Source organism: Sinohyriopsis cumingii, chromosome 13, assembly GCF_028554795.1.
Source record: "Sinohyriopsis cumingii isolate HCF-2022 chromosome 13, ASM2855479v2, whole genome shotgun sequence".
NCBI lineage: Eukaryota > Metazoa > Mollusca > Bivalvia > Unionida > Unionidae > Sinohyriopsis > Sinohyriopsis cumingii.
Genome location: NC_142973.1, coordinates 7,934,932 through 7,962,430, shown reverse-complemented (window position 1 = coordinate 7,962,430; position 27,499 = coordinate 7,934,932). Strand labels below are relative to the sequence as shown.

General features: G+C 39.1%; 1 protein-coding gene across 2 annotated transcripts in view; it reads left to right on the top strand.

The window, feature by feature from the left end:
* The window catches only part of LOC149784910 (meiosis 1 arrest protein-like), a 102,480-nt gene that overhangs the window by 52,323 nt on the left and 22,658 nt on the right, over nucleotides 1-27,499 (top strand). For both annotated transcript variants that reach the window (XM_089931158.1, XM_089931159.1), the window contains exons 8-9: nucleotides 7,048-7,124; nucleotides 11,777-11,920. In XM_089931158.1, coding sequence (XP_089787284.1) covers nucleotides 7,048-7,124; nucleotides 11,777-11,920 — 221 coding nt within the window. The remainder of the gene's footprint in view (nucleotides 1-7,047; nucleotides 7,125-11,776; nucleotides 11,921-27,499) is intronic.

Here is a 27,499-nt window from a genome sequence, read left to right as displayed (position 1 = left end):
CTGATAGACCCGCGTAACCATATTGTTCTCGTTGACCAGCATGATAACCTTGTTCTCAAAACCAGATTGCTCTCCTGTTTCATTACTGACCTGCGTGGCCGCCTTGTCACATATAGGCCGGCATGTCCATCTTTTTCTACTGGACCTGTGTGGCTTCCTTTTTCTCTCGTAGACCCGAGTGCCACATGTATTGCAAACAAAATGTTTGAGTAACATAATTTATCAACTGGATGGCTATTTTCTTCCGAGTTTTCATCACGTCTGTTTACTTAGCTGTCTTCACATTTTGAGAATAATAGAGATGTCACGCTGCAATACCCTTTTATCATGTATCGGTACACCGTTGCTTCTTTGGTTTTCAATTTATTAGGATTGTATGAAGATATGTGTGGTAGATAAATTGGGAATCACAATGATAATGCTCTCACTAGCTTAATAGCACATAATCTTAAAAGCCAGACTGTTTAATATACAGAAATGCATTTTGCGAATGTTCATTTGATGAAAAATAAGTTTTTTCATCATTATTATACCCGTTAGCATGTTAGCGAATGAAGCGTGCGTGAAATTAAATCAGTAGTCTTCAGTTTGCAAAGAGAATCTAAGAGCATTATACCGTAAAGAGAAATTACAATAATATTTTAAGTGAATGTACATGTTTTGTCCGCCGATTAAGCAGTGGGCAATTGCTGTTTAATATCAAGCTTAAAACAGCAAATTATCTCTCATTGATGATGATTTATACACTGTACGGAACAGAAGAAATTAAGAGTCTCAAATGTTTAATTAAAATGTCATTCAAAATCACACAATGACTGCGACAAAATTGATTGAAGACCTCAGAGACTGCGTATGAAAGATATTGATTTTGGAATTGTTATTTTTTAAATTAGAGTATTTTGTTGGAGCAGTGGGAGCAAACATGCCCTCGATAATGAAATAAAGCCTCTAGCGCACGCATTTATTCGCACCAGACGTTCATAATCAGGATTGAAAAGTTAAATATAATATTCTAGTTCATCAGTTAGGCCTCATTTAATTCAGACTGTTGCAAACATTTTCATACCAATTCAACACTTAAATAATAAATCATTGTCAACATCATTTTTATGAAAATTTCCGTTGTGTTATTTCCACATCGTTTAATTAAAAATAATAATATGAGGGACCGCATTTCCTAAATAATAGAAAGCAATGTATTAACGCATTTTCATCCAAACTGCTAAAGACACTGCTCAACAACATTTGTCTGGCCATTATTTCACATTAAAAATTCAATTCTCTTCGTGGTATTTAACCATCGCCGTGTATTGCATTCATTTTAATTGAACTTATTTAAATCCTAAATGAGGGAAAGAGCTATAACAAATATAGCATACTATATGTCACATGCTTTATGGGGAACAGGATGGGGTGGAACGGTGTTTAAGGAAAAACAGGTAATATCTGTCAGTGCCAACATTGTGAGACAGTTTCTCCCAGCGGTATGGGATAACTAAAATAACATTGATTCAGAACGCTAGAACAAACGTCGAAGTCTTGCAGTGGCCATACCGATATTACCTTGTGTTGTCGAGAGCTCAAAACTACTGCTGGAACTTAACGAAAATAGGCCCCATGTCAAGATAGGTTAGATTTATTTTATATTATTTCAAATTTACCGGGTGGAAAATAAATTCTTGATGCAAGGACATACTGCTAAGCTATACAGGGACCAATATTCTGTTTAACTGTGACAGACAAAGGCGAAAATGAATTATGTTATAAAACTTAAGCCAGGTCTGATTTTCATTCATTTGGTTCCTAAAATGTTTTATAGCGAATTTCTGACGTATTGGTAGCCAGACATATGGACGGTCGTAGGTAATAATGTATTCCCTTCTCGACAGACAGTGGAGGGAGTCAGTAGAGGGCATAATTGCAAGCTTTCGTATGTTAGATGCTACAAGCTGTCCCGAATGTTCGACTAGCAAAAACACGTGTTGCAGATGATTCATTAAATATGGCAACGCTACTAATAATGGTTCAGCAATGTTTGACTGTATTCCGTTTGTATTCTCCGGCCATAAAGCGGAGTTTATCCTGTTATGATGTTGCTTGTCTGTTTCCAATTTTATTTCCACACATAAATTCGAATTCTCAACAATCTGCTGTAACTAAACTTTGTAAGGAGCTTACATTTGGGGCTTGGAGCAACCCTACCAATTTCAGGATTAAAAAGAAAAGGGCAGGATTGCAGGAACTGAGAAGAAACTTGTTCCACACAATAGCTTGACTTGGGTGTCATGTACTTTGATCAAACTTTACAACTGTCTTCCATCTGAAATAAGAATGATGCCTAATGATTTTGGAATCTTAAGGACAAAGGTCAAGGATACTGTGGCTAACAGAAGCAAAATAGTTTCTGCACAATAATATTAGTTCGAAATCACAGAGCTGGACAGCACTTTATTGATGGCATGTACTTTGGGTAAGAAAGAAGCCGATTGATTCTGAGGTCAAATGTCATAGGTCAAGAAAACCGTGAATTCAAGAAGAAAAAGGTTTCTACAACATAACATTAATTCTGCATAACAGGCCAATAAAAAAAGTTGCAGATCGGTTACACTTTGAGTATGGAGAAAGCCGATTAATTTTGGGGTCAAATGTCAAAGTTAGTGTGAACTTAATAAAAATGATTTTTGCATCACTTTAGTTTTAGACCATGTACCTTGACCGAAGATTTGATGAGGGTTGGCACTTAAATTATTGAAGAGAAATTGTTGTCTATTTGGTAAAAAATCAAAGGTTTAAGGCCCATGTAAGTCAAAGAAAACCGGGTTTTGCACAATATCGTTTGTTTTGGATTAAGTTCCTTGACGAGCGTGTATGGTTTTGGATTTTATAACGTAGCTTTAACAATTTTTCAGTCATACCGCTAGGATGTCTGCAGAGTGGCAGTTTATAGCGATGTATAGCACTGGGGAATCATGCGGCAGACATGTAGCATGATGTTTCACCCAGTCACATTATCCTGACACCAGACGAATCATTGTGAATGGCTTGCATTTATGGCTAGAAAGAAACCAATATATATTTGGGTCTGAATGTCAAGGTCAATGTAATGGTAAACCTAGTAAGAAAGTCCTGTTTTCTGTGCAGTAAGTTTAGTTCAAGATTGATGGTAGTCAATCAGGCCATGTCAGTGCTTATTTGAAGAACTATTAAACACGAGGCGGGCGTATAATGTACCGTTTACGGGCTTGTTAAATTAGTGATAGTTCAAAACTATAGATGAAACCACTTTTAATCGCCGTGACAAAAGATAAAGATTATTAATGACGTAATATGGAACAGTAAGCTTTACAATGATTTTATATTGCGTATCTACTGAGTTGTAGGCAGTGCGCCATGTGGATTGAGATGGCAAACACTGTATTTAGAGTGCATTACTCGAGAAAACAGTTATTATTTAGATGTCTTATTTTTGTGGACTTAAATATTGTTTTCTCTACACATTGTCCCGGTGCAGATAAGTGACTATTTGACACGAACTTACCTCTCAATTTGGCGGCCAATGTATGGTTCCAATATCTATGATTAAACGACATTTTACTCGTTCTCATTATACGCAAGCTGCTTTCTCTCTCTCTCTCCGTCTCTTGTCCGCAGCTTCTCAACCAAAGCGATTCAGACTAAATGTAATGTTGAAGTGTGTTTTTTCATGTTTATATTAGCTATCAGTTATATTAATGCATTTTCGCCATTAGAGCTAATTCTTCTTCCATTTGATAAATGATCGAACTTCCGTAGCGAATGAAGAGATATGTAACGTTGACCTCACAATCTATCTTGGCTTTTGCATATAATCGTTGATATTGTGATTCATTAAATAAAGCATTTCTTTGTGAAACCTGATTCATCACTTCAGGACAAGTTTCCTGGCAATAACCATCGTGTACAACACACGCATCAATTTAAATTTTTGTGTCAGTTTCCTGAAACCGGCTCTTTGTGTGTAAACAACTTTGACATAAATGTCAGAGGTGAATGCGGGTTATACAAATTGATTGATGAAACACTGTATGCGCGTTTGGATTCGTTAAAAGCTCTGCACCGGTTTTTGAAACTGCCAGAATTTTAATAATTATGAGATCTTACTATAATAAATTTGGAGTATTCGCATTTGTTCATAGCTCTGTATTTTAAGGAGATCTTAGATTTTGTGATTACATGTTTGATAATGGGAAGCCGGTGCTGGGAGATAGTCCTCAGAACGAAATAATTAGCCAATTACTCGGGGCAAACGTCAGTGAGTGAAGTGTTAGTGAGTTTCCATGATGCCATGGTTTACTTTTGGTGAATTCAGGTCAGAGCCGCATGAGTGTTCCTGTCGCTCAGTAGTCCCTATTAAAATCTATTTGTGTAAATTGATTGTGTGACTCCAGGTGCAGTATTTATGATTGGAGACTGGTAAATTATACAATAAAATAAATGAAAGGGGCTGTTCCGTCGTCGGCAGGCGCCGTTTATTATTGCTATGGTGGTAAATATGGTGTAGAGTTACAAGCGAAATGTGGCTTAAAATCGTGATTTGACTGGCCTAAGGTGGTGAAGCAAAAAGTGTTTTCTGAAATAAGGGGTTGATTTGTATAGTTTCACGGCGTAAAATACTGGCGGTACGTTACTGAAAGTTAATGAGGAGAAACCATGTAGTTGTGAGGTTGACAGACAGTTGGGAAGTTGTATGATGTGGTCTTTTATTAATTAAGAGTAAATTTATTTATAGTTTGGACGCGTTGGTATTTTCAGTCTATAACAGTAGTTGTATGGGAGTCTTTGAAATCAAGGGAAATTGTGACTTCTAGCGGGATTCGCGCCATGGTTTGACATTGCTTGGTGAAGAAACCCCTTTGGCTTGTTAAATTACCATCAAACACTATATAAACACTCTTACAAACAAAATTTGACATGTTGTCTTTCTGGGATTTAAAAATTTCTCCTTCATGCTAGAAGTAGTAGTATTACTGCTTCATGCAGGAGTAGTTGCACTAATGTATATACTCGCCTTTAAGTTGAAAACTGCATAGACTCAGATTTGCCATGCAGAATTCGTCGACATATTTGGTTCTTTTCAGTTTGTTAACATTAGTCAATAGAACAAATAAAATTGACCTTGATCTGTCGTCACATAATGCGATAGCAGATTAGAATTGTTTGCAGTTTGACCTACTTATACACGAATATAGACGTTACGTGCCTTTTTAACATATACTTTTCCTATTTATTCGCTACGTTACGTCATATATTTTACAAAACGCAAAGAAGGGCATATAGCAACGCCATTACAGTGTACAGTCTTACTTTCGACGATAAGTGGATTTTCAAAGTTGTGTCCATTTGACAATAAACATATGAAACTCTTGGCATAATTAAATATGCATCTCGACAAGACTTAGGTTATTAAACTAGTTTTTAAAATTGCCTGTCTAATGTAATAGTCTACATTTTTTGCACTCAGTGAAGGTAAATTAGCTTGGTATATTCGTCCAACAGTATAATTTTATTCATGCACAATATTTCAGTCTTCCCGATTCTAAATCATTAAAATTGTTAAGCTTTGTTGCCGAATGTATTGTTATTAAGTAAGTTGTAAATGTGATATCCAGCCATAGTTAGATTTACACTAAGGATTATTTTATTTAATAGATAACATGCCTTTCAGCGTGATCATTAGTATATCAAACGTCAAAGAGAGAATCATTGGAAGTCGTTGACTTTGACCTCTAGTAGCGTCGAACTAGTAATATACGGGTGCGTGTTCTCAATCCACTCGGGCCAGACTCTGTCGGCTACCCGATGTGTCCTTGGGAAAGTCACCTAGCTCACATTTCCTCAAGATGATAAAGGCAATAATTTTCAAAAAGTGTCCTTAAACCAACATAAAGAAAAGAATAACGTTGACGTCTGATCATTATAAACACTCATTTGCAACCCCGCTTACCGACCATCTCCATTACTTTTATATATTAAAAAATGCTTTCTTGTTTCCATAGCTTTCTGCTGCTTAGCAACATTCTTATTTATACAGTTCTACGAACATTTCAAATAGCATGCTATTGAATATGCTACTATTTCAGTGTATTGTTTTGGTGTTTTTTTTCCACCCAGTCTTGCCATGAAATCTCCAGATTTAGAGCAGTTGGAGGAATTGGCGCTTTGTCTGAATAGTTTTGATGAAACCAGAAAATAAATGGTGTAGAGTTAAATAATACCAACAGCCCTTCATAAACCGTCAAATCGCTAGAATACTGACCTATTATTCTCTCTGTCTGTCTCTGTCTCTGTCTCTTCTCGCGATGATTGAAACGTAATTTGGCCATAATTATTTTCCAAATCTTACCGAACAAATTCGATGCTACTAGTCAAACGGTGTCGTAATAATTTATGTGTATCTGCCCCTGCCCAGCACTCTTCAGTTCCTTATCCTTGATTTGATATACATTATTATAATGTGAGGACCTTTAATTTGAACTTTCATCTGACAATTAACCATTTGTTTAATGATCAGTTAAAATTACGACTATTAGCTGCTTAACCTTGAAACTTAACTAAATTGGTGTGTTACAACTCGGTAGTTATGAGAGGTAGTTTTTATGTTTCTTAATTGTTCTTAGATGGAGATCTGTTGGGTGTAGTTAAGGTTGACGATATAGATTAATGGGTATAGGATTCAATGATATACTGCCTTCTCTGACAAAAGTAAACCTGAAACTTGAATTCTCTGTATGTTCAATGTAGATTCTTAAGAATAGTTTATATGATAGCAAGTATCACGTGAGTGGGTATCGTGTTAACTAGATGTAACACTAGTTTGCTAACATATAAAAACAATATTTTGCTATATTTTGTTCTTGTTTCCATTCTTTGTTGTTATCAAGAGATATGCGGATTATATTTTATCATATCTCCCATTATTTCCGGTATCATACTGAAATTAAAGTTAGGCCTGTATTTATTTATTTATTCATTTATTTATTTATGTATGTATTTATTCATTTTTTGCAGGTAAAGCGATCATCATAAAGTGTGATCTCCAAGAGAGAATTGTCAATCCTGCTCAATTACCAGGCTTTAGCCAGTTCGTAAGTTGTAATTTGTATATCATACAGTCAAGGTTACTGATAAATTAGGGAAACAAAATATAAAAATAAATATAAAAAATACATAACATAAATATAAAAATATACAGCATCTTAAATGAGTGCTCGTTGAGAATGAAATTTACGAAAGTCGTTGAAAATTAGGACAAGCCTTGAAATGAGTAATAATTAAAGATTATATTTATCGCTTGACGAAAACAGATTATATCTGACCAAGATGAAGAATACTGTGGAATCAATTTGAAATAAAATCGGATGCCTGAGTAGTTATGCCTTTTACGAAGTTACAACGTCATTTATGACGTCATGAGTTGTTATTGCTCGTGTTACATATTTATAGGTTACTGCATTTGTATGGGAAAATATGAACGAGTTTTCGGAATGAATACTGCACGAACTTGTGAGTGCAGTATATCCTTCCGACAAAACGAGTTCATATTTTCCCATACAAATGCAGTAACCTTTTTATTATATGCTCATTTTTTTATTCTACCTAAGGTTTAATTATATAAACAAAATACACTATAAGAAACAACGTAAATGAATGAATGCCGTATTCCAAACTAAATACACAAGCGCAGATTTAACATTACAAAATGACATCATTATTAATGCGCACATAACTCCGCCCAGATAAATTTGAACTTAGTCGCGCGGTCGACATAACTTTCGAAAGAAAATGGCGTGTCTAGTTAAAATTGAAATTTGCAGTCATATTGTGAATGAATGCGCATTGCAACGACTATTTTGGTATTTTGTTTCGATTAGACGAAGGTTTGTGATTTTGGACTGGATTCATCTGTGCAAGTTATACATGAAATACATCGGATTGAAGTGGCGCGGGAGAAGCGTGTTTACGTCTGCAAATGTGTTTCTGTTTCTGTCACTGAATGTTTGAAATCATAACGTGGGAAAATATGAAGTCTTTCAATTGAAATTTTCAAAAAGACGCTCTAGAATTTAATGTGTATTTCATTTTGAGTGCAGTAAGGAGGATGCAATTGCACTTATCATCGAAATTACATTACACTTTCGAAATGTGTAATCCAGATTGAAAACCTATGACATGGCTCATGTAATTTGGATTTGCAGAATTAAGAAAAAACATTTTGAGGAAATTCATGATGTAAAACTGTAAGTATATTTTATTTTGCCATTCTTATCACCAGATAAAGAATACAGTATATTCCTTGTCACTTGTATGGTATTTGTAAGGACATAATCGTGCATCTTTTATATAATGTAGCTAGCCTAAATCCGTAACATTGTATCAACGCGGAATGTGCCAAAACAGCTGGTTTTTTTTTTTTTTTGCAGTCCACGAAACATGTTTTAGTTCATTCAGAAACAAATTTAAATAACCACAACGTAAAGAGCCTCTTACGCGAGTGTATATGATTTGTTTACAAATCAAATGTGCTGGTGTCTGCGTCATTGTTTGTTTACAATAGAAAGTAGTTCCTTTATTCACGTGAATGCTATATGTGCATTGTCGCGCGCGTTTAGTATCGGGGAAAACTGAACGATTTCGACAATGTAAAGTTAACGGGGAAAAAATGAGCATATAATAATTATAGGTTACTGCATTTGTACAATTGAAAGTAGTTCCGTTATGCACGTGAATGCAATATGAAGGTGTGCAATATCGTAAAATGCTGAACGATTCTGACAATGGAAAGTTAACTGAGGAAAAAATGAGCATATAATATTTATAGGTTACTGCATTTGTAAGAAAGTACATTTTGAGGAAATGCAGGATGTAAAACTAAGTACATTTTTTGCCATTCTTATTACCAGCTAAAGAAGACAAGTTTATGTCTTGTCACATGCATGTTATTTGTAAGAATCCTGTCTGGCGTCTACTGTATAGCTAGCCTTAATTCGAAACATTGTATCAAAAATGTTAACGCGGAATGTGCCAAAGCAGCTGGTACGTGGCAGTCCACGAAACATCTGCTTTAATTCATTCAGAAACAAATTTAATCAACCAGAACATAAAGCGCCTACTATGCGAGTGTACATGATTTGTTTACAAATCAAAAGTGCTGGCGTCTGTGTCCATTTTTTGTTTACAATAGAAAGTAATTCCCTTATGTACGTGAATGCAATATGAAGGTGTGCAATATCGTGAAATACTGAACGATTCTGACAAGGCAAAGTTAACAGAGGAACCAATGAGCATTTAATAATTATAGGTTACTGCATGAACGAAGGCAAAAGCATGTGTTCCAAGCCAGGGGTATTTGCTTGACCGAGTGGTGTCAAACCCTGACGCGATTCCCGCTAGAAGTCATAAGTTTACCCCGAATTAACAAAGGCTTCCATGCAACTTCAATTGTAAATTAGAAAGCACGACGCGTCCGTTCTATACATACATTTCACTCTAATCAATGCGAGATCACAGATCTCAAAACCTTCCAAATATCTGTCAACCGCGCATTTGGTTATAGCGCTCCATTTTAAGGAATTCTTAAATTTGTGTGATTATTTGTTTGATTATTAAAATTCGGTGCAATGGAATTATTCCTTAGCTCGAAATAATTAGGCAACTACTAGCAGCAAATGTCACAGAGTGAAGTGTTAGTACATTTCCATGATTCCATGGTTCACTTTTCGTGAATTCAGGTCAAACCGAAGGAGTGTCCCTGGAATACCATAGTCCCTACTAAAATCTAGTGGTGTACATTGGTGGGGTGACTGCAATGGCAGTATTTACGGTAGGAAAGTGGTAAATTACACAATAAAATCAATAAGAAGGGACTCGGCAGATACCGTTTATGTCGCCATGGTGGCAAATGTGATGCAGTTTGACTGGCGAAATGTGCCTAGAAACCGTGGAAAGACTGTCCTAAGGTGGCGGAGTTAAAATAGTTCGCTGTGTTAGGGGATATTTGTATAGTTTCTGCGGCGTGAACTGCTGACGGTACGGAAAGTTGACGAAGAGAAACCATGCAGATGTGCGGTTGATGTATATTTTGGCAAGTTGTGAGATTTGTGGTCTTGCATTGATTAGAGTCAAAATTTACGTATAGCATGAACACGTCGGGCTTTCTAATTTACAAGTCAAGTTGTACAGCAGTCTTTGGAAATTTTGGGTAAACTTGTGACTCTTAGCGCGAAGCGCATCAGCGTTTGACACAGCACGGTCAAACAAATACCCCTGGCTTGTAACACATGCTTTTCCGGGGAATAGGGTGCAAGATCCATATCGCGTGGTAGCAGTAATGTAATGTAACGGTGACAGTCGGTATTAGTCGGTTAATGGGCCTTTTTATGCATATAGTCAGCACATTTGCGTTGGACAGCGTGAAGGGTTTTCTCGGTTCTCTGACACATTCTGTTTAATTAAGCGAAAGCTTCCTTACGTTCTAGGTTTTGTTTGGCATTCGGAGAATTCAATGCAGGATAAGTGGATCATAGTTCTAACCTACCTGACTACTAGTGTGCGGGGGCTTGGGGTCGGGGGGGGGGGGGTCGCTGTTTTACCCAATGTCCATTCAGCTACTGAAAGATGGCTGCCATTTTGTCCATAGCAAAAGTAAAATGACCCCAAAAGGCCGGGCAAGGAAAATTCTCACGACCGCAGCCAGTCAATAGTAATAATACTGGCCAATGATTTAATGGGATTTTTTGGGCCAGTTAGATTCGCAGAAAGTGAAGTGTTAATGCGTTGAAATATCAACAATAATGAACCACAAATACTGTATATAATGTGTACCAGTTATGTGATAAATAAAAATTATGATATAGGCATATTAACGTAAATAACAGTAGTCATGTAAAAGCAAAAGCAAAAATGATATAATTTCGTTAGTGAAACATGGCTAGCTCGTGTAATCTTTGATGGAAATAGTGAAATCAGTAACGTACGGCAGTGTTAACATTTTTGTTGTTACACGTATTAAACTTTATTTATACGTATTATATTTGGTTTCTCTTATATCATTGACTTTCTGACCTATGAAAATCTAATAATATCATGAAATTATTCTCATATGAAAAAAAACGAATTATAGTCTAGACATAGATTTTGAACTTTCATTAGTTTGTATGTGAGTTTGTGTTCAGTGTTTTCTCTAGCTTTCAAAACAAATGGCCCTTGGTTCCATGTATGTGTGGAATTTAAGGGACTCATAGCTTTTTGGCAACCCTGCACATTATTTCATCATTTACAATGAACTTATTACACAGCTCAAAGCATTTGTTGCGACCATAAAGGAAGATATGTTCCAGATTGTGACTTTGTCTCCTTCCGTCGCCATATTGTGTCATCTGAGCAAACATAGTTCCGAATATAGTTTTCAGTAGTACTTAATGTTTCTTTCTCAATTTGAGACTGTTCCTGTTGAAAAGCAATGTCTTCATTGCTAATGGACTTGCCTAAACATCGGGACACAGCACAAGCTTGCAAAATACTACAGATGGTGGTGGTGGTGGTGGTGGGGTGTCTTTTACGACGGGCGGCCGATGTTTACATTCGCCCTTTCAAATTATACCGTGTTAAACTGCGCACTGGGAAGCCTAGAGAAAACACAGTGTACATATGACTGATAGAAAAGACACTGGTGTGTGCTTTGTAACTGTTTAAAAAAAAATTATATGCTAATCCAGGATGATTCAAACCCTTTTTGTAGACTGTTCACCCCGAGTCTTCTGCAATGAAAATGGTCTTTCCCACTACCAGTAAAGCACTGGGGATGATGATCCCGGTTTGGAAAATCCACGTAACTTCTCTAGTTCCTGTTTCCGCCATTTGCGATTCGATGATTTTTGGAATGGTATGTCTAATCCACACACCATGGTGAGATACAGACATAAAAGACATATGCTCATAAATGCCTGTAAACATTTAAGATTCTACATTTTTGGTCAATTCGTTTTAACAAACTTTGTTTAAAACATAGTCCAGAAAATGTCGCAGATGAGTTTGCTAATGATCATAAGTTGTGTTTTGGAACAGTTTTCGGTCTTCCTTGACCAAAAATATGAAGAAAAAAAATTTTCGGAATCAATCCAATGTCAACATCTTGTAACGTTTTCTTTGATCCACATAAGGTCAATGTTTTCATTAAAAAAAGGTTCGTCCCAGCCTGGCACTTGACCAAAAGAAAACTAAGTCAAGATCAGTAAAATGTAGTAGATTTTTATATACAAACACTGGAATCAGATAGTACAGACAATCAGATTATATATATATATATATATATATATATATATATATATATATATATATATATATATATATATATATATATATATATATATATATATATATATATATATATATATATATATATATATATATATATATATATATATATATATATATATATATATATATATATATATATATATGGAGAAAGATACAAGTCTACAAGTCTTTACATTACTCCACAATTTATACAATACAAAACATCTCATATTTGTGGCTTGTAAGGTTAAGAATTTCCTTACCTTACTTCTTTGCACATACATTAATTATTCCATATATTATATTTTCTTTGGGACTGTTACCCAGGATTGGGGAGAAGATTTTAGAAGTATGTATCCATAGATGGAGAAATATGTTACTCTGGAATGTATTTCCAACCAGGATAAATTTATAGTTCATCTAATATTGTTATGGTTTAATATTGTTATGGTTGGTTTCAATCCAATTTCATTGATACCTGAAGCATTGCCATAGCCATGGTTTAAGGTTTTGTTTCTTTTGTTACAACCGCTTAAGTCGGTGTTTCAATGTGTGGAAGCAGCTCTCATCTGTCGATGCAGACGTATTTATATACAAATACGGTAGCTATTGGAAACTCAGTCAACCAATGAAAACGCGTAACGCATCCCACCTCCTGACGTAATTTCAGTACCTCCACACTGGAGAGTGTGGTACTGAAATGACATCGCGAGTTGGAATGCAGCTGAGTTTACAAGAATTAAGCATGCTAATCAAAGAATCATGAAAGAAATACATTAATATTTAACAGAGTATACATAAAGGTAACTAAATATAGTAATATCAAGACATGGCATATTTAATGTATTTCAGAACGTACGTCAAGCGTGGCAAGCTTCCATAGCCTTACAGCCTTCGGTTACGTGAGGAAATCTTCGTTCTTCTCACCGTCACGACACCTCGCGAGGAAAGGGTGTATTTGCGCGACTTTATTAAGAAATGAGGACATACGACTAAATATTCGTTACAATGTGTTGCGGCAAGTCCTGCAATGTTCAGAATGATTTCGATAATAAGCAAATGTTGTCCCTTTTGTATTTTTACAGGCTAATTGTTGTTTTTCAACTTCTATTATAAATTGTGATGTCTTGAGAACACTGTCTTCCGTATGGTTTCATTGATTCAAGCGAATTCGGTATTTAGCCTTAAAACTGGTAAGCTCCCAAATTAGTTTGATGGTTAAAGATTTTCTTTAAAATTATTTAGTCTTTCATCAATCTTGAATACGAGTAGTATACAGTGGCAATATAGGCACACGACTGGCACTATAGGAGAATTTAACATAACGCCTCAATTTTGTGCACAGTTCTTCTTTCATGAAATGGCACTACGTGCACGTGAGGAATATATAAGAATTGTTCGTATGATTAACATGGATATGACAGTATGGTACCAAGGGTAAATATAATGTTAAAAATGTACATCGTTTTAACACGAACATTGCTGTTTAGCCTCAAAGGGAAATGTAATGCTAGACTACATATACTGAGAAACACGTGTACCTGCATACCAGCACCCAGAAATAACAGACAAACACACACTCCTACTAACCATAACGCAGGGGTGGGTGGGTTGCAAATAGCTGGTAGGGCAGTGCTGTCCAACCTTTTTGACACCATGGGCCACTGAAAAATGTTTTTCTTGAAGCCGAGGGCCGCAGCAGAAAACTGAAAAGCAGCGAAAAGCTGCTTGAGCTCTGGCGGGCCATTTAAAATCAGTCCACGGGCCGCGGTTTGGACAGTACTGAGGTAGGGTAAAGAAAAGTAACACCTCGAACAGACAAAATTACATTTGACACTCACAGCTATATTACGTATAACCCCAAAGTGAAGTGTAAGTGGAGAAAGGAAAGAAACATGCACACAAACATACTTATCACCAGTGAAAAGGGTAGGAGTACTCGCGCACACATAAATATACTATCATACTTACATGCTATTATAAATACACAAACATACTACTGTTTAATTACAGTAATATCACATAAAAATGACAGAAGGTGCAAGGTATGTGTATGTTTTTTTGTGTGCTAAAGATCATAAACCAGATACAAAGACATACACACATAAAAACAAATATTGGAAATTGCTGAGCTTCTTCGTACTAAAGGTCCATAGATTAACTCTCGCACAAAGCACCCATGTTTTTTTTCCATGTACACTCCTTTCCATGCTACAGTATCAGTGAAAGACCTCGATTCCTTCACATACACTGGGCAGCCTGAATTAAACAAAATGGTTGATATTTACGGGCTGTCGTGACAATGGAGGACACAAAGAAAGAACGTACCTCAGTATTTAGTTTAAGTCAGGAGTAAATTGGTTTTGAGGTTTCACCAATCACAACAGATTTGATGTAATTCAGCCGGTCATGTACTCGACACTTTCAGTGTGCATACGCGTCATAATGTTACTCTGGGCGCCTGCAGGAGATACTTTTTATACCCGGGGTTATAGGACCACTGCTACTACTACTACTACTATTGCTGTTGTAGTTAGTATTACTTTAGAGACTGAGTTTGATCTCGATTTGACTTTGTGCAATTTATTATTATACCAAGAATCCTACCATCACCTTCTCCTCCAGCATTACTACCATAATTGCCAGAATATGAAAAATAAAATGTCAGATGAGTTAGAGAACTTTTAACAACGTCGAGTAAAAATATACCTGCCATTCTGTTACATGACAATTTGGCGGAGCTAAAAGAAAACAGGAATATATGAAGTCATAAGATAGAGAGCTACACCTATATGCAAAAGCCTTCACTGCCAAAGGCTACAGCAGCAGAGTTAATAACCAGCATCGCAGCAGCAGTGATACTTGCATGTTTAAACATCCGTGATCTTTAGTTTTCAATTCTAACCCATTTCTCTCAAAAAATGATGCTACTATTTGATTGCCAAGCTAACGAAAAACAAACAATAAATCCAACTACATTGTGTATGTGTCAGTATTTTATGATTAAAAAAGTAAATCAAGACATAGATACACCTACGTTTTGGCATATTCTCGTGAAAAAGAATCACGCTGAAATTTCAATCAAATATTAGAAGGTCCAGTTTTATCTTCTTCTCAGGAAAGTCTTGTTTTGAATTTCTTTACTGGAATGGGTTTTTTATTCTGCCGTTTCTTCTGCTTGTCTTGCTTTAAATTTATTCGCTTGAGTTAGTTATTCTGTTTCACCTGCTTATGAAAGCTCCCACGTGTTCTCGTTTTTTTTCTTCACATAAAATTCAAGTCCAAATCAGCAATTGAATAGCACTAAGCTCGATGACTTCAACAGATGACATTGCGAAAATACGTTTGCAGTCAAGACGGCCAACGCTAGATCACAGGAGCGGTTTACCACAGCAAATTTTTCAAGTTTCACATTTTGATTAAATTTCACTAGTTCATTGTAAATGCTGGCCTTCTTTTACACAAAGTATTCGCGTGTTTTGAACATTTAATATTGTATTCATTTTTATGCTAGTCAATGTATTGTCAATTATTGTCAGCGTTCATTGGTACTTGTTTATTCGTCATCCATCCCAAACAGTCTTGGTTCTGACTTAAATGGCTTGAGGTTTAACGGACAGGACATAATACATTTCTGTTTATATATTTGCTAATGATTGAGCGTAAACAGATAAGCGATGCTAATTAAATTGTATATTACCCCTAAGTTTGCGGTAATGGTTGTAGAGTAATTATTCGGCACTCTCCGACCTGTTCGGCGTCCCGGACAAGCAATGATTGGTCAGAATAACGTTACATCACTATTTTCCGAAAAGTATAAATCGGAGCGAAATTCGATAAACGGCTGATAGCTGGAAAACATTCAAAGCGTCCATAGATACAGATTTCCACCATAAGAAACGATTACTATCTTCATGTAGCTATAATTGCAATATTACTGAAACACATTAAGAAGCTCATATATAGTATATATAAAAAATAAGATAAGTCAATGAATTTTAATTTCTTTATTATCAAAACAGACTGGAATTATATACACCTCTCCGTTGCTCTGTACCCTACACTGGCTATCCATTCGATCCAGAATCAAACTCAAAATTTGTTCTCTGTGCTACGTTTCCGACCTCACCCATGTGTACACACCAGCAAGATACTTACGCTCCTTTTCTGACAATCGTATACTCATTATTCCCACTACGAAAACGAAGTCATATGGACAATGTTCTTTTGTATACCAAGGCCCAGCAACGTGGAACGAATTGCCCACCGAAGTAGTAAATGGGGATAGATTAGCGTCAATGGGAATTAGCATTACAGAGACCCCTGGGACAGATTAGCGTCAAGGGAAATTTAACATGGAGAAAAATCGTGGGTCAGATTAGCGTCAAGGGAAATTAACATGGAGAAAAATCGTGGGACGGTTTAGCGTCAAAGGAATTTAAACAGGGTGGGACTTTATAGCGTCAAGGGAAATTGAACATGGGATTTTTTTTTTAAAATTTTTTTAAAAAAGGGGTAGGCAATGGAAAGGCTATCTCTTTTCGAGAAATATGGCTGGCCCTGAAAAGGGCCTTTGGGTTTTTTTCTTCTTCTTCTTCTTTTAACTTCTTAACTTTTTCCACCATCCTCTTATTTTGTCCATCATTCCTTTCTTCTTCTTTTCTGTTTCCGGCAGCCAGTCCGGGTGGCCCATGGCCCGGAACTTCTCTTGGATTTTCATCCAGTTTGTGTTCAGTTTTTCTAGTTCATCCTTTTTTTCTATTTTCTTCTTTTCTTTCCTTTGACCACTTTTCTTTGATCTTCTTGACCTCTTCGGTCAGCACATTCCTCATTACTTCTTCCGTTTTTGTCAGCTGGTCCAACCCCCATTTTACATATCGCCACTCCGTCCAATTCAATATCTTTTCTAAGAAGCACCTGACTTCGATGACATTTTCAAGTGCTTCCTTTAAACTTCCAACTCTTACATAAGGCGGGTCAATCAATCCTCTCAGTCTCTTTTCCTCTTCTTCCATCATTCCTGTTATTATCTCCTTTGCTTCCTTCAAATTATTAAAATAGTCGAGACATTTTTCTAATTTGAATTCTTTCTCTATCTTCTCCATGACAAACGTAACAGCTACTATCCAATAATAAATGCCTATCAAATGATTCAGTAACGCTGTTGCTACCACCATTTTCTTTATCTTTATTCCTTGGAATGGGTTCTAATGGCTAAACTGTTAGCTTTATAGTTAAAGCTCGGACGTGATGGAAAACATCCCCTAAAAACATAAAATTGATCTTACCTAGATCATGACCGAACAACGCGCGGACGTGAAGGAAAACATCCCCCACTTTTCTCATTTCATATAATCAAACCCAAACTATACTCTCCACATACGCTAAGAAACAATAAATTAACCCATAATCTACTATTCACACAAACATACCAGAGCTCTTACAAACACAAACACACAAACACATACCCTCACACAATTAAAAAAAAGAGTTAGTGTTTATATTCACACTACTCTACATACACACATTGGCAAATCGATAGTTATTTCTTTTCTAGAGTATTGGGTAGCCCTGAAAAGGGCTGTTTTTTTGGAACTTCATGGACACCTGGTTAATGGTGGCACCTTCCAGGCCTGGCGCCGCATACACATCTTGTCCCCCAGTTACTTTTTACCTTTTTGGGGGAGAGAGCAGAGGCAGGATATGTGGCTTCAGAATCCCAATTTTCGGTTTCTGGGATTCTGAAATTTTTTCTTCTCTCCTTTTCCTCCTCCTCCTCTTCTTTGTTTCTTCTCTCCTCCATTTTGTATCTTCTTTCTTCTTCTTCTTCTTTATATCTTCTCTCCTCCTCTTCTTTGTTTCTTCTTTCCTCCTCCTCTCTTATCCTTCCCTCCTCCACAATGGCTTCCGCGGCCAGTTCATTTAATATGCGCCTGGCATATTCCAGATGCACATGAAGTTCCAACAGTTTCGTCAGTCTCGTGTTCATTTTTGGTGTTGATCAATCAACAAGGGTAGCTGGACTGCCGAACGAGTTTCAATTTATAGTGAAAGCGCGGACGTGAAGGAAAACATCCCCCTAAAAACATAAAATTGATCTTACCTACATCATGACCAAAAACAACAACGCGCGGACCTAAAAGAAACACTCACTCACTTTTTTATGCTACCCATCACTATTTTAAAATTTTTTATAAATCACTTCAATAGACTATTTACATACGCAAAGCAATCCAATCTAACTCCTAATCTACACCTCAAACACCAAAAAAAAGACATCATTTTAATCTACTATCCATACCAACTTACTTAACCACTTACAAACACAAACACACAAACACATACCCTCACATTTTTTTAAAAAAGAGTTAGTTTTTATTTTCACACTACTCTACCTACACACATTGGCAAATCGATCGTTATTTCTTTTCTAGAGTATTGGGGTAGCCCTGAAAAGGGCTGTTTTTTTGTTTGCTATGGCATTTTTTTAGTTTCTAAGAATGCGATGTCCTCTGAGGATAGACTTTCTGGCGATAGGTCTGCTTCTTCGGAAAGAAAAGAAGCCTCTGTCAGCTTCAGGTTGCTGCTGCTGCTGTTGTTGTTGTTGTTGCTGCTGTTGCTGCTGTCTCTGAAGTCTGTACTTCTCCGTCCATTCTTCTTTTTCCCTGTTCATTTCTTCTCTGAAGAGCTCTTCTATCAGGTCTTCAGTGATTTTTAACATTCTCACATTCTCTATTTCTTCTGGCTTCGGTATCAGACTGTGTCTGACCCTATGCAAATTCACGTAGGCTTCGTTGAGCTTAGCTAGTTTGGAGCACATCTTCGTAGGAGGATGAGTCGACAATGGATGGTTAGACTGGAAACAACCCGGTTCTTAAAGTCAAAGCGCGGACGTGAAGGAAAACATCCCCCACACGGTTTTTGAGTCGCAACGTTTAGTGAGTGTCATGAGAGGGATAGTAAGAAATGAAAGAGCATCAATCCAACATTCTTATAGCTAAACAAAAGACAAAGGCATTTTTTTCAAAACACAACATTTTTTATTCAAAAATCACTTAACACTAAACAACAACTCTAACATTTTTAACAATAATCCAACAATATAACATCAAACAATTTTTTCAAAACACAACATTTTTTATTCAAAAATCACTTAACACTAAACAACAACAACTCTAACATTTTTTAACAATAATCCAACACTAAAAGTTTCTCCACTAGGTAAAGAGGGATAACAGTCTTCCATGGTTTCTAGTAATCTAGGATAACTTCTCTCAAACTGTTGATTTCTATGGTATTATCGAATTCTGCATACAGGATGACGTTCACCGTTTCATCAGGGTCTCGGTCTTTAAACTGAATTTCCACACGAATCTGGCCGGATTTTATAGGGTGGAAATGTCCCTCGTCGCTGCCTTGGTCTGGAGTGAAATCGAAAGCCCACAAAGCATAGCCTCCTGCATAATCCTCGTACGTAATACCGTGACTGGTATTGGTTCCTAACTGTCCAGTGGCTTCGTACAAGGACAAGTACGATCTCAAGTAATTCTTCTTGGTAAAGTCAGGTTCGAAAGGTCGGGTACACAAGGTTTTGCCATCGCGACTGACTTCGATTTTGGACACGCCAAAGTGTTGAAAGTAGAAAGGATTTTTTTCGGCAGCTCCGTTGAAGGCTGTATTCTCGACGATACCAACGATCAAACGTTTGGGTAACTGTCCTTGGAACAGATGATCTTCGATCATGGATCGCTGTTCCTTGGGAATGGTGAAGGTTTTCACTTCCACGCGTCGTATGGGATACTTGGCGGTCGTTCTGCTCAACGTCTGACTGATGTCGTTTCCCACTTTAGGTAACACTTCCACACGGCGTACGTAGAGTCTGGCTTCTTGGATTTTGGTTTTGTAACCGTCACTATCAGCCATCAAATGGAAAGCGGCACTGCTACGATTCAGTCTCAGGCGGACATCCACCCCGTTCAGCAAATACTTTTCTTGCAACCACATGTCCAAATGCAAACGATCCATCAGTTCTAAACTTGTGTCGGCTCCCGTGATTCTCTTTCTTCTTTCTTCAAATCCATCCTTTTTGTCTTTCTTTTCATCAGTTTCCAATATTTCAAACTTGGTAGGTTAGTCAGCTTCCCATACCACACAGGCATTGAGATGAGTGTTCTTGGCATCTATTCCGTACGTCAAGAGATTTTCCAGGTAGGCACGATAAGGGTAAGTATCCATGCTGCTACTGACCAGTTTGTTATTCAAGTACAAGTCCACTCCACTGAACAAGGAATGCATGAAATTGTTGACGGGAGCTACTACTTCATCGTCTATAGGACCTCCAGTCTTATCTAGAATTTTGACTTTCAGGTACAAGTAACTGCTATTCAGATCGATGTAATCTTCGGGCTGTCCTTTGATTTCAAACTCGATGGGAGCAGAATCGGTCAGTGAGGAGACAGGGTGAAATTCCACCCATTGGGATTCTTGCATCGTCATCATCGTGTGGGTCACGGCAAACAGATCCAGTTCCGTCTTGGAACAAGCGCAAGATTCTCGGTGCATCATTTTTTTTTGGTCTCTTTTCTCAGTAATCGAAAACGTCTAAGTCTCGAACGGTTCTTCTTTTCTTGGCCTTTCTCGCTTGAAGTCTGGTGAAAGGGTGTTTTCTTCGTCGTCTCTTTCTGCCTTGTCCTTGCTGAATGCCTGACTCGGTAGCGTGCAGGGCATTTATAGGTGTCTCTCGGTGACCCAAAATGTCTTTGCCCGTTTGCAGCAAGACATTTTTGCCTGCCCTCATGAAGGCTTCTTTAGGGTTTTGTTTGTCGATGATGACATTTTGGAGAAATTCTTTGCCTTGCGTCAGTGCCGCATCTTTCAAGGCGTGCAATCCGCGTGTCACCATCGGTTTCAACACTGGGGCCACCGAACGAAAGGCCGATTTTAACATGTCTCCTAAGCCGTGTCCTCGCTGTCGAGCAACCCCTCGGTACACTGGATACATGACTTACGAGTCGTGAGAGAACCGTTTTCGAAAATGGAGTTTCACCGTGACTTTTCCTTTGGTGAATGGAATATTTTGTCCCAAATCTCCTTTTATAGCAATGTTGACCGTGTCCAAATACGACTTGCTGACAGGCAAATAGTGAGGATGGACAAATTCGCGGTGGACGTGGTAAGTGTTTCCACCTTCCTCGTCAGCGTTCGTGACAGAATCTACTTTGAAAGGAATGACACGCAGTAACGGTACGGAGGTGTGTCCCACCACGTTGTACTCCACCACATCGGAATACACGAACATCAAATTCAGTCCTTGGTTCAGTTCTACCGGGGCACGAAATAACTTGCTAAAAGTCTCGTTGTCGTAAACGATGGGTAATTCGTTTTTCTTGAGCATGGCCTTTCTCATGTCCATGTCTCCGCCCAACATGTCAAACAATTCAGGAGAAAATAAAATGGACACGATTTTACTTCGTTCAAATTTCATCAAGAAGCGACGAGCTGCTTTGTGGTACTCCATGGTGACACTTTTGTTGACATGCTCCAAAGCTTTCAGAAACACGACATTAAACCTGGAGGCTATGGTGCTGCCCAAATGTTGACCACTAAAATAATAGCCTGGGGGAATGAACAAGTGATAGGTGGTGTACTTTTGTGTACGGGTTTTCTTGTCATATTTGACATTGCTATCCATCCACTGTTGCATTTGCTCGTCATGAACTTCCACATCAAAAAAATTTTGATTGGGAAGGACATTGAGGACTTGGGTCGGGTGAATCATTTCTACTAAAGCCACTTCCCAATGGGCTTCGTGATCTAACTGGATGGCTTGAGGTAATTTGGCCGTGTAACAGCACATCGTGTTCTTGGGAAACACCTCCATGGAACTGTCACTGGGTAAAGTTAAGTAAAATTGGTTTTGGTGACTCATAATTCCAGAGTTCTGTGGCTGTCCGAGGGGATATTACTGGACGTCAGAGGTGTGTCTCCGTCTAAAATGGGGTTCTGATTGTGGTTGAAGTGGTGACTGGCACTGGCACTGGACACAAGGTTCCCGTGGTTCCCGTTCGAGGAGAATTTCAGGGAGGGATTAGGAAGCAGGTAACCGATGCAACTGCTCAATAAAATGGTCCACAATTGTTTGTCTCCTTGTTGCAAACTCAAATTGGCAATGGCTGCCCCGATGACACAATACACCACGAAGATTTGGCAGAAAAAGACGATTTGCGTTTTAGGCACACGTTCTCCACACCACACCCACAAGGGTTGTTTTTGTAAATCTTGCACAGAAGAACTAGGTGAAGAAGGAGTGGTCGACGTAGCTGCGTCTGCTGTGTGAAAGGGCATGATGGTCACTTCTTTTTATAGTCGATGACTTGCGAAGCGTCGATCCAAGAATCAAAACTGGGTGGATATCCTTTCCAAAGTACTTTGACTTCTTTGACACGTCGTTTGCCCACTTTACGGGTTCTGCGTTGGAGAATGCTTTCGATGTCGTACACGTCGTCTTTTTTTTTGGTCACACGTTGTAACTCGGGCGAATAAAACGTTCCTTTGAGCACTTCTCCGTTCATGTCTTCCAATTTATAGACGGCAGGATGACGGCCATGCACTCGTCCAGTGACGCGAAACAATTCGGTCGTCCAGTTAGGTAAGTAACCTTTGTCGAAAGTGCGTTTGGTTTTGCCAATGCGCACCCAATCTCCTACGGCCAACATTCCACTTTTCTCGGGGACAGCCCTCGTCGGGGACGTACCAAACAGACGCTCAAACACCAACACTTCGTTGTCGGGAGTCACGTCTTGCGGGGCACGTCCGATGCTTCGATGGTAAGATTGGTTGTACGCTTGCACCAGGTGCGGTAAGATGTCGATGTACTTCAGAGTGTGGTGATGCGTAAAATATTTCCACATGCGTTCTTTCAAAGTGCGTTGAAAACGTTCCACGATGCTGGCTTTAGTTTCGGGATTCTCGGTGGTAAAGAAATGAATGTCACGTTTCTTTAATTCTTTTTGGAAAGCTTGGTTCAGAAATTCGGTGCCTTTGTCCGTTTGCCATCGAAGAGGGTGACGACCGCTTTGTTTCAACACCCGTTGCAGGGCTCGCACTAACTCGCTGCTCGATTTGGAAGTCAAGGGCACGACCCAGGCAAATTTGGAAAAGACGTCGATGACACAAAACAAATATTTGTAGCCACGATTGTAGCTGGCCAAATGAGAGACATCGGCTAAATCGGCTTGCCATTGATGATCGATGCCTTCCACTCGGGTGCGACTTCTGGCAAACTTGCGTCGAATGGGTTTGTGTAAAGTGTAGGTAGCTTGTTCTTGTAACCATCGTTGCACTTGAGGTAAACGGAGACTTTTCAGTCGAGTTTTGGCAGCACGATACAATTTTTGAACTCCTGCGTAACCTGCAGGATGGGAGGGATCGTAGTAAATGCTGGCTAAGACTTTTTCCATTTTTTTGTGTTGGTTGGTGTGTTAATAAGACACCCACTCTTGGAGGATGCTACTCTTTTTCTCTTGGGGTATTTTCTTGGATTGCAATGCTTTGCGTGTGCGGCCAGCAATAGGTGTGGAAGAGGAGAAGGATGTCTGAGCGGGGGATATCGGTTCTTGTTTTTCTTCTCCTTTTTCTGTCTTGGTCACGGGTACTGGTGGTACTGGTACTGGTACTGGTGATGGTGCTGGACTTTTCATCAAGGTCTTAAAATCTTTCAGAGTGGGTAGAGCTGTTTCGTCTAAAGCTTTCTGGTGAAAGAGTTGCAGTCGTTGCAAGAGTTGACCGTACTTTTGCGATTTTTCTGTTTCGGACAAATCTTGGCGATCCATCAAGGACTGCAATTCGTGTTGTAACTGGGACATCTCGCTCAAATTGGGATTGGGAGGTAAATGCGGGGTGTGTTGTTCTTGCCACCGATGGTATTCCATCCATCGTTTGTAAGGCACTAAAGCTAGTTTTCGTCCTTCCATGGGGTTGTCAGGGGTCGATTCTGAGATCTTGGAACTTCCGAGGCCTTTTTATCTTGCTCCCACCAGTCCTCCCAACATGGTTCCCAAGACTCCTTTCAGTATGGGGCCTAACAAGAGAGGTAAAATACCTCCACGTTGCACTAACATCTTCTTTTTTTGACGAATGGGAATTTTCTTTTGAACCATTTGGCGAAGAACGTGACGATGTTTGCCTAAGCATTGTTTCTGGTGTTTGGACAAAGGGATCGTGCCTTTCAAAACGTTCAAACAACATTCGCACACCGTATCGATGACCTCTTTGGAGGCTGTTTGAATGAGTTTTTTTCGTAGGGGTGGAGAAGCTTTGGACAGGACAGATAACATGTCCCCATGTTTGGCTAAACGTGGTGGTAGTCCTTTCCTTTTCTTTCCTTGGGGTTTTCTGGAGGGTGACATCTTTGAGTCTTCAGGAACACCAAAAAAAAAACACTGATACCCGACTTGGTCACAGGCCTTTTTTATACTGGAACGCGTCGCCACTGATTGTCTTTACGTCGTATCAGTTTGAGGACAGGCATGACACGTCGTGCAGGGGTACGTAACGGACTAAATCGAGCCAGTTCTTGCTTGGACAAATCCAGTAAACCTTGTAACATGCCCGATCTTTCTTGAACTTTGATTTTGGGAGAAGGTACTTTGTGAGCAGCAACCACTGCCACAAAATTGGAGGGTCCTGCCACTGGGGAAGTTCTTTTGGGGGTCATCAACGGAGAAGTTCTTGGTGTGATCAACGTCTCCAAGTACTCTTCAGTTCCTGGTGTCATCAACGGAGAAGTGGACAAACGTGAGGATGCAGGAGACGCAGTCACTGCCGTGGCAGATCGTGGTTTGCGAGTGTAAGGTTGCGTCCTGGCCGAAGTGCCTCTCTTGCGACTAGTTTTCTTCTGTGGACTTTTCTTTTTCTGGGGACTTTTTCTCTGTTTCTTTTTCTGGAGGCTTCTTTTCTTTTTCCGGGGTGGTGGTGGTGTCTGGTCAGAGGAGGGTCCTGCCACTGGAGAAGTTCTCCTTGGGGACCTGGTCTTTTTCTTCTTGGGGCTTCGTTGGACTTTTGTCTTGGGGATAACTTTGGGGGCATTAGGATCCCATCTTAAGAGTGAGCGAATGATGACCCCTCATAGAGTACCGCTCCCTCCAGGTTTCAAAATGATTTGTTTTTTGGTTTGAGTGTCGATGCGGGGATCGGCCAGTTGGACCAAAGCGACTTTGTTTCGATCGAAAAAGCGTTTGGTTTGATGAGGAATCTAAATGATTCCTTGGAGTAATTGACGTGCCGTCACCGTGAACCATCGTAAGACTTCTTTGAGACTAGCTTCTAAGACACGAGCTCGTGTTTGTGGATCTTTTTCTCGACTGATGCCATATAAGGCACGAATCAATTTGACGGAAGATGCGACTGAAGGGACGTCATGTTCGCACTGAGAGTGAGACAGACGAGAAAGGGTCTGAGGTTTTTATAGATTTTTTTTCGTACGCCTGAGTCAGCCAAGGCGTTCCTAACTGTTTGGCTAAGACTTGCACTTGCGATTTATCTCGAGGGCTTTTAAACAAGACCACGTAATGCGCATTGAGACTGATGGTGCGATGGGCTTTACTTTGTTGAAACAAATTTTGGGTGATGTAAACGACACTGGCATTACGGTGATGCCCTTTGCGCGTGAACCACAGTTTAATTTCTTCTTCGTCTTCTCCTAACATGTCGTCGAAAATGACCAAATGGGTTTGACGGGAGTCAGAGACGATGCCGTCGTCTTCTTTAGGAATGCCTTCCACAAACACGATGGAATCGCCTTGACTTTCTCGCAAGAGGCTGTACGCCGATTGCCACTCTTTGTAACACCACACGATCCGTTGAGGGGGTCGATCGATCAAATGATGTTTATGTTCGATCAAACGTTTGACGAATTCGGTTTTGCCAGAACCGCTAGGTCCAGCAATGAGCATGTTAAAGGGATGGCGAAGATACAAAGCCTCCCAACTGGCACGATCTAAGTGTTCGTCGATGACTTTGACAGTAGAGGAAGAGGGAGCAGAGACAGTAGAGGTAGCCATGGTGTGAGGAATGTCACTTGTGACACGAAAAACAAACAAGACAAGAGTTTATATCCTTTTTTTCAGAACACGTTTATTGAATGTTCTTTTTCAAACATGAATACGAAAGACAAAAATACATAAAAGCCAAAGGCTTAAGTACAAGAATAAAAGGCACATGATAACCATGAACGTGGAATAAAAAACAAGTGTCTGTACAACAACCACATGTTTTGGGTAAAGTTCTAACCAGTTCTATAGTAGGGGGTAAGGTCACACAAGTGTCCTCCCGAAAGGGTCTTTCAGGCCTGTCCACGACATTCCTGTCCTGGGTGACGGGTTCTTCTGGCACCGTCACTAACACGGGTTGAAAAGTAACTTTTTTCCTTGAATAACTCTCGTGCATACTGGGTCACCTCTTGTGTCCAAGCCTCAAAACCCTGGTCTCGGTTATGTCCAACATTTGACTCCTAACCAATCTGGTTTCTTCTTCGTCAACGACATGGTAAGTTACTTCAATGAACAATGAACTATCGATCTTGCCTAGGGTTCCTTTTTATATACAGACCAATACCGACGTGACCGTACGGCAACGTAAAGTGATTGGGAAGTCTCACTCGCTTCTGGTACACGACTTGATAGACTTTTTCTAGGGGCCGACTGACGATGTGGTGAGTGGGTAAACGTACAATCTTGTTCGGTTGATAAGTGGTCACTTTAAAGTTTCCATCCTCTCCCGATTGCAAGGCTTCTTTCAATACCCCAAAGTTGACCACTCGACTGGTACGATGATTCAGAGTCAGTCCTTTCACTTTGCACGTCGTGTGCACTTCTCCTTGTTTGTCCCGGTATTCGTAGCCGTAATTTTTGGGACCACCACTGACGAAACTTAGAATCTTGTCGTCGGGATGCTCGTCTGTCCAGGCTCCTAAACGGTCTCCTTCGATGTCAGGGTGCTGTTGAATCGGGTGATGGATGTAAATGCAACTGTCCGTGTCAAAGTACAGGACGCGTTCTTCTAACAGTTCCAAAGCTTCGTACAATTTTAAGCGAGCATGAGCTGTCACGTAAGCCGCAATGATGACATTTCCAAAAGGGTCGTCTTGTACAAAGTCCAGATCTTCTTC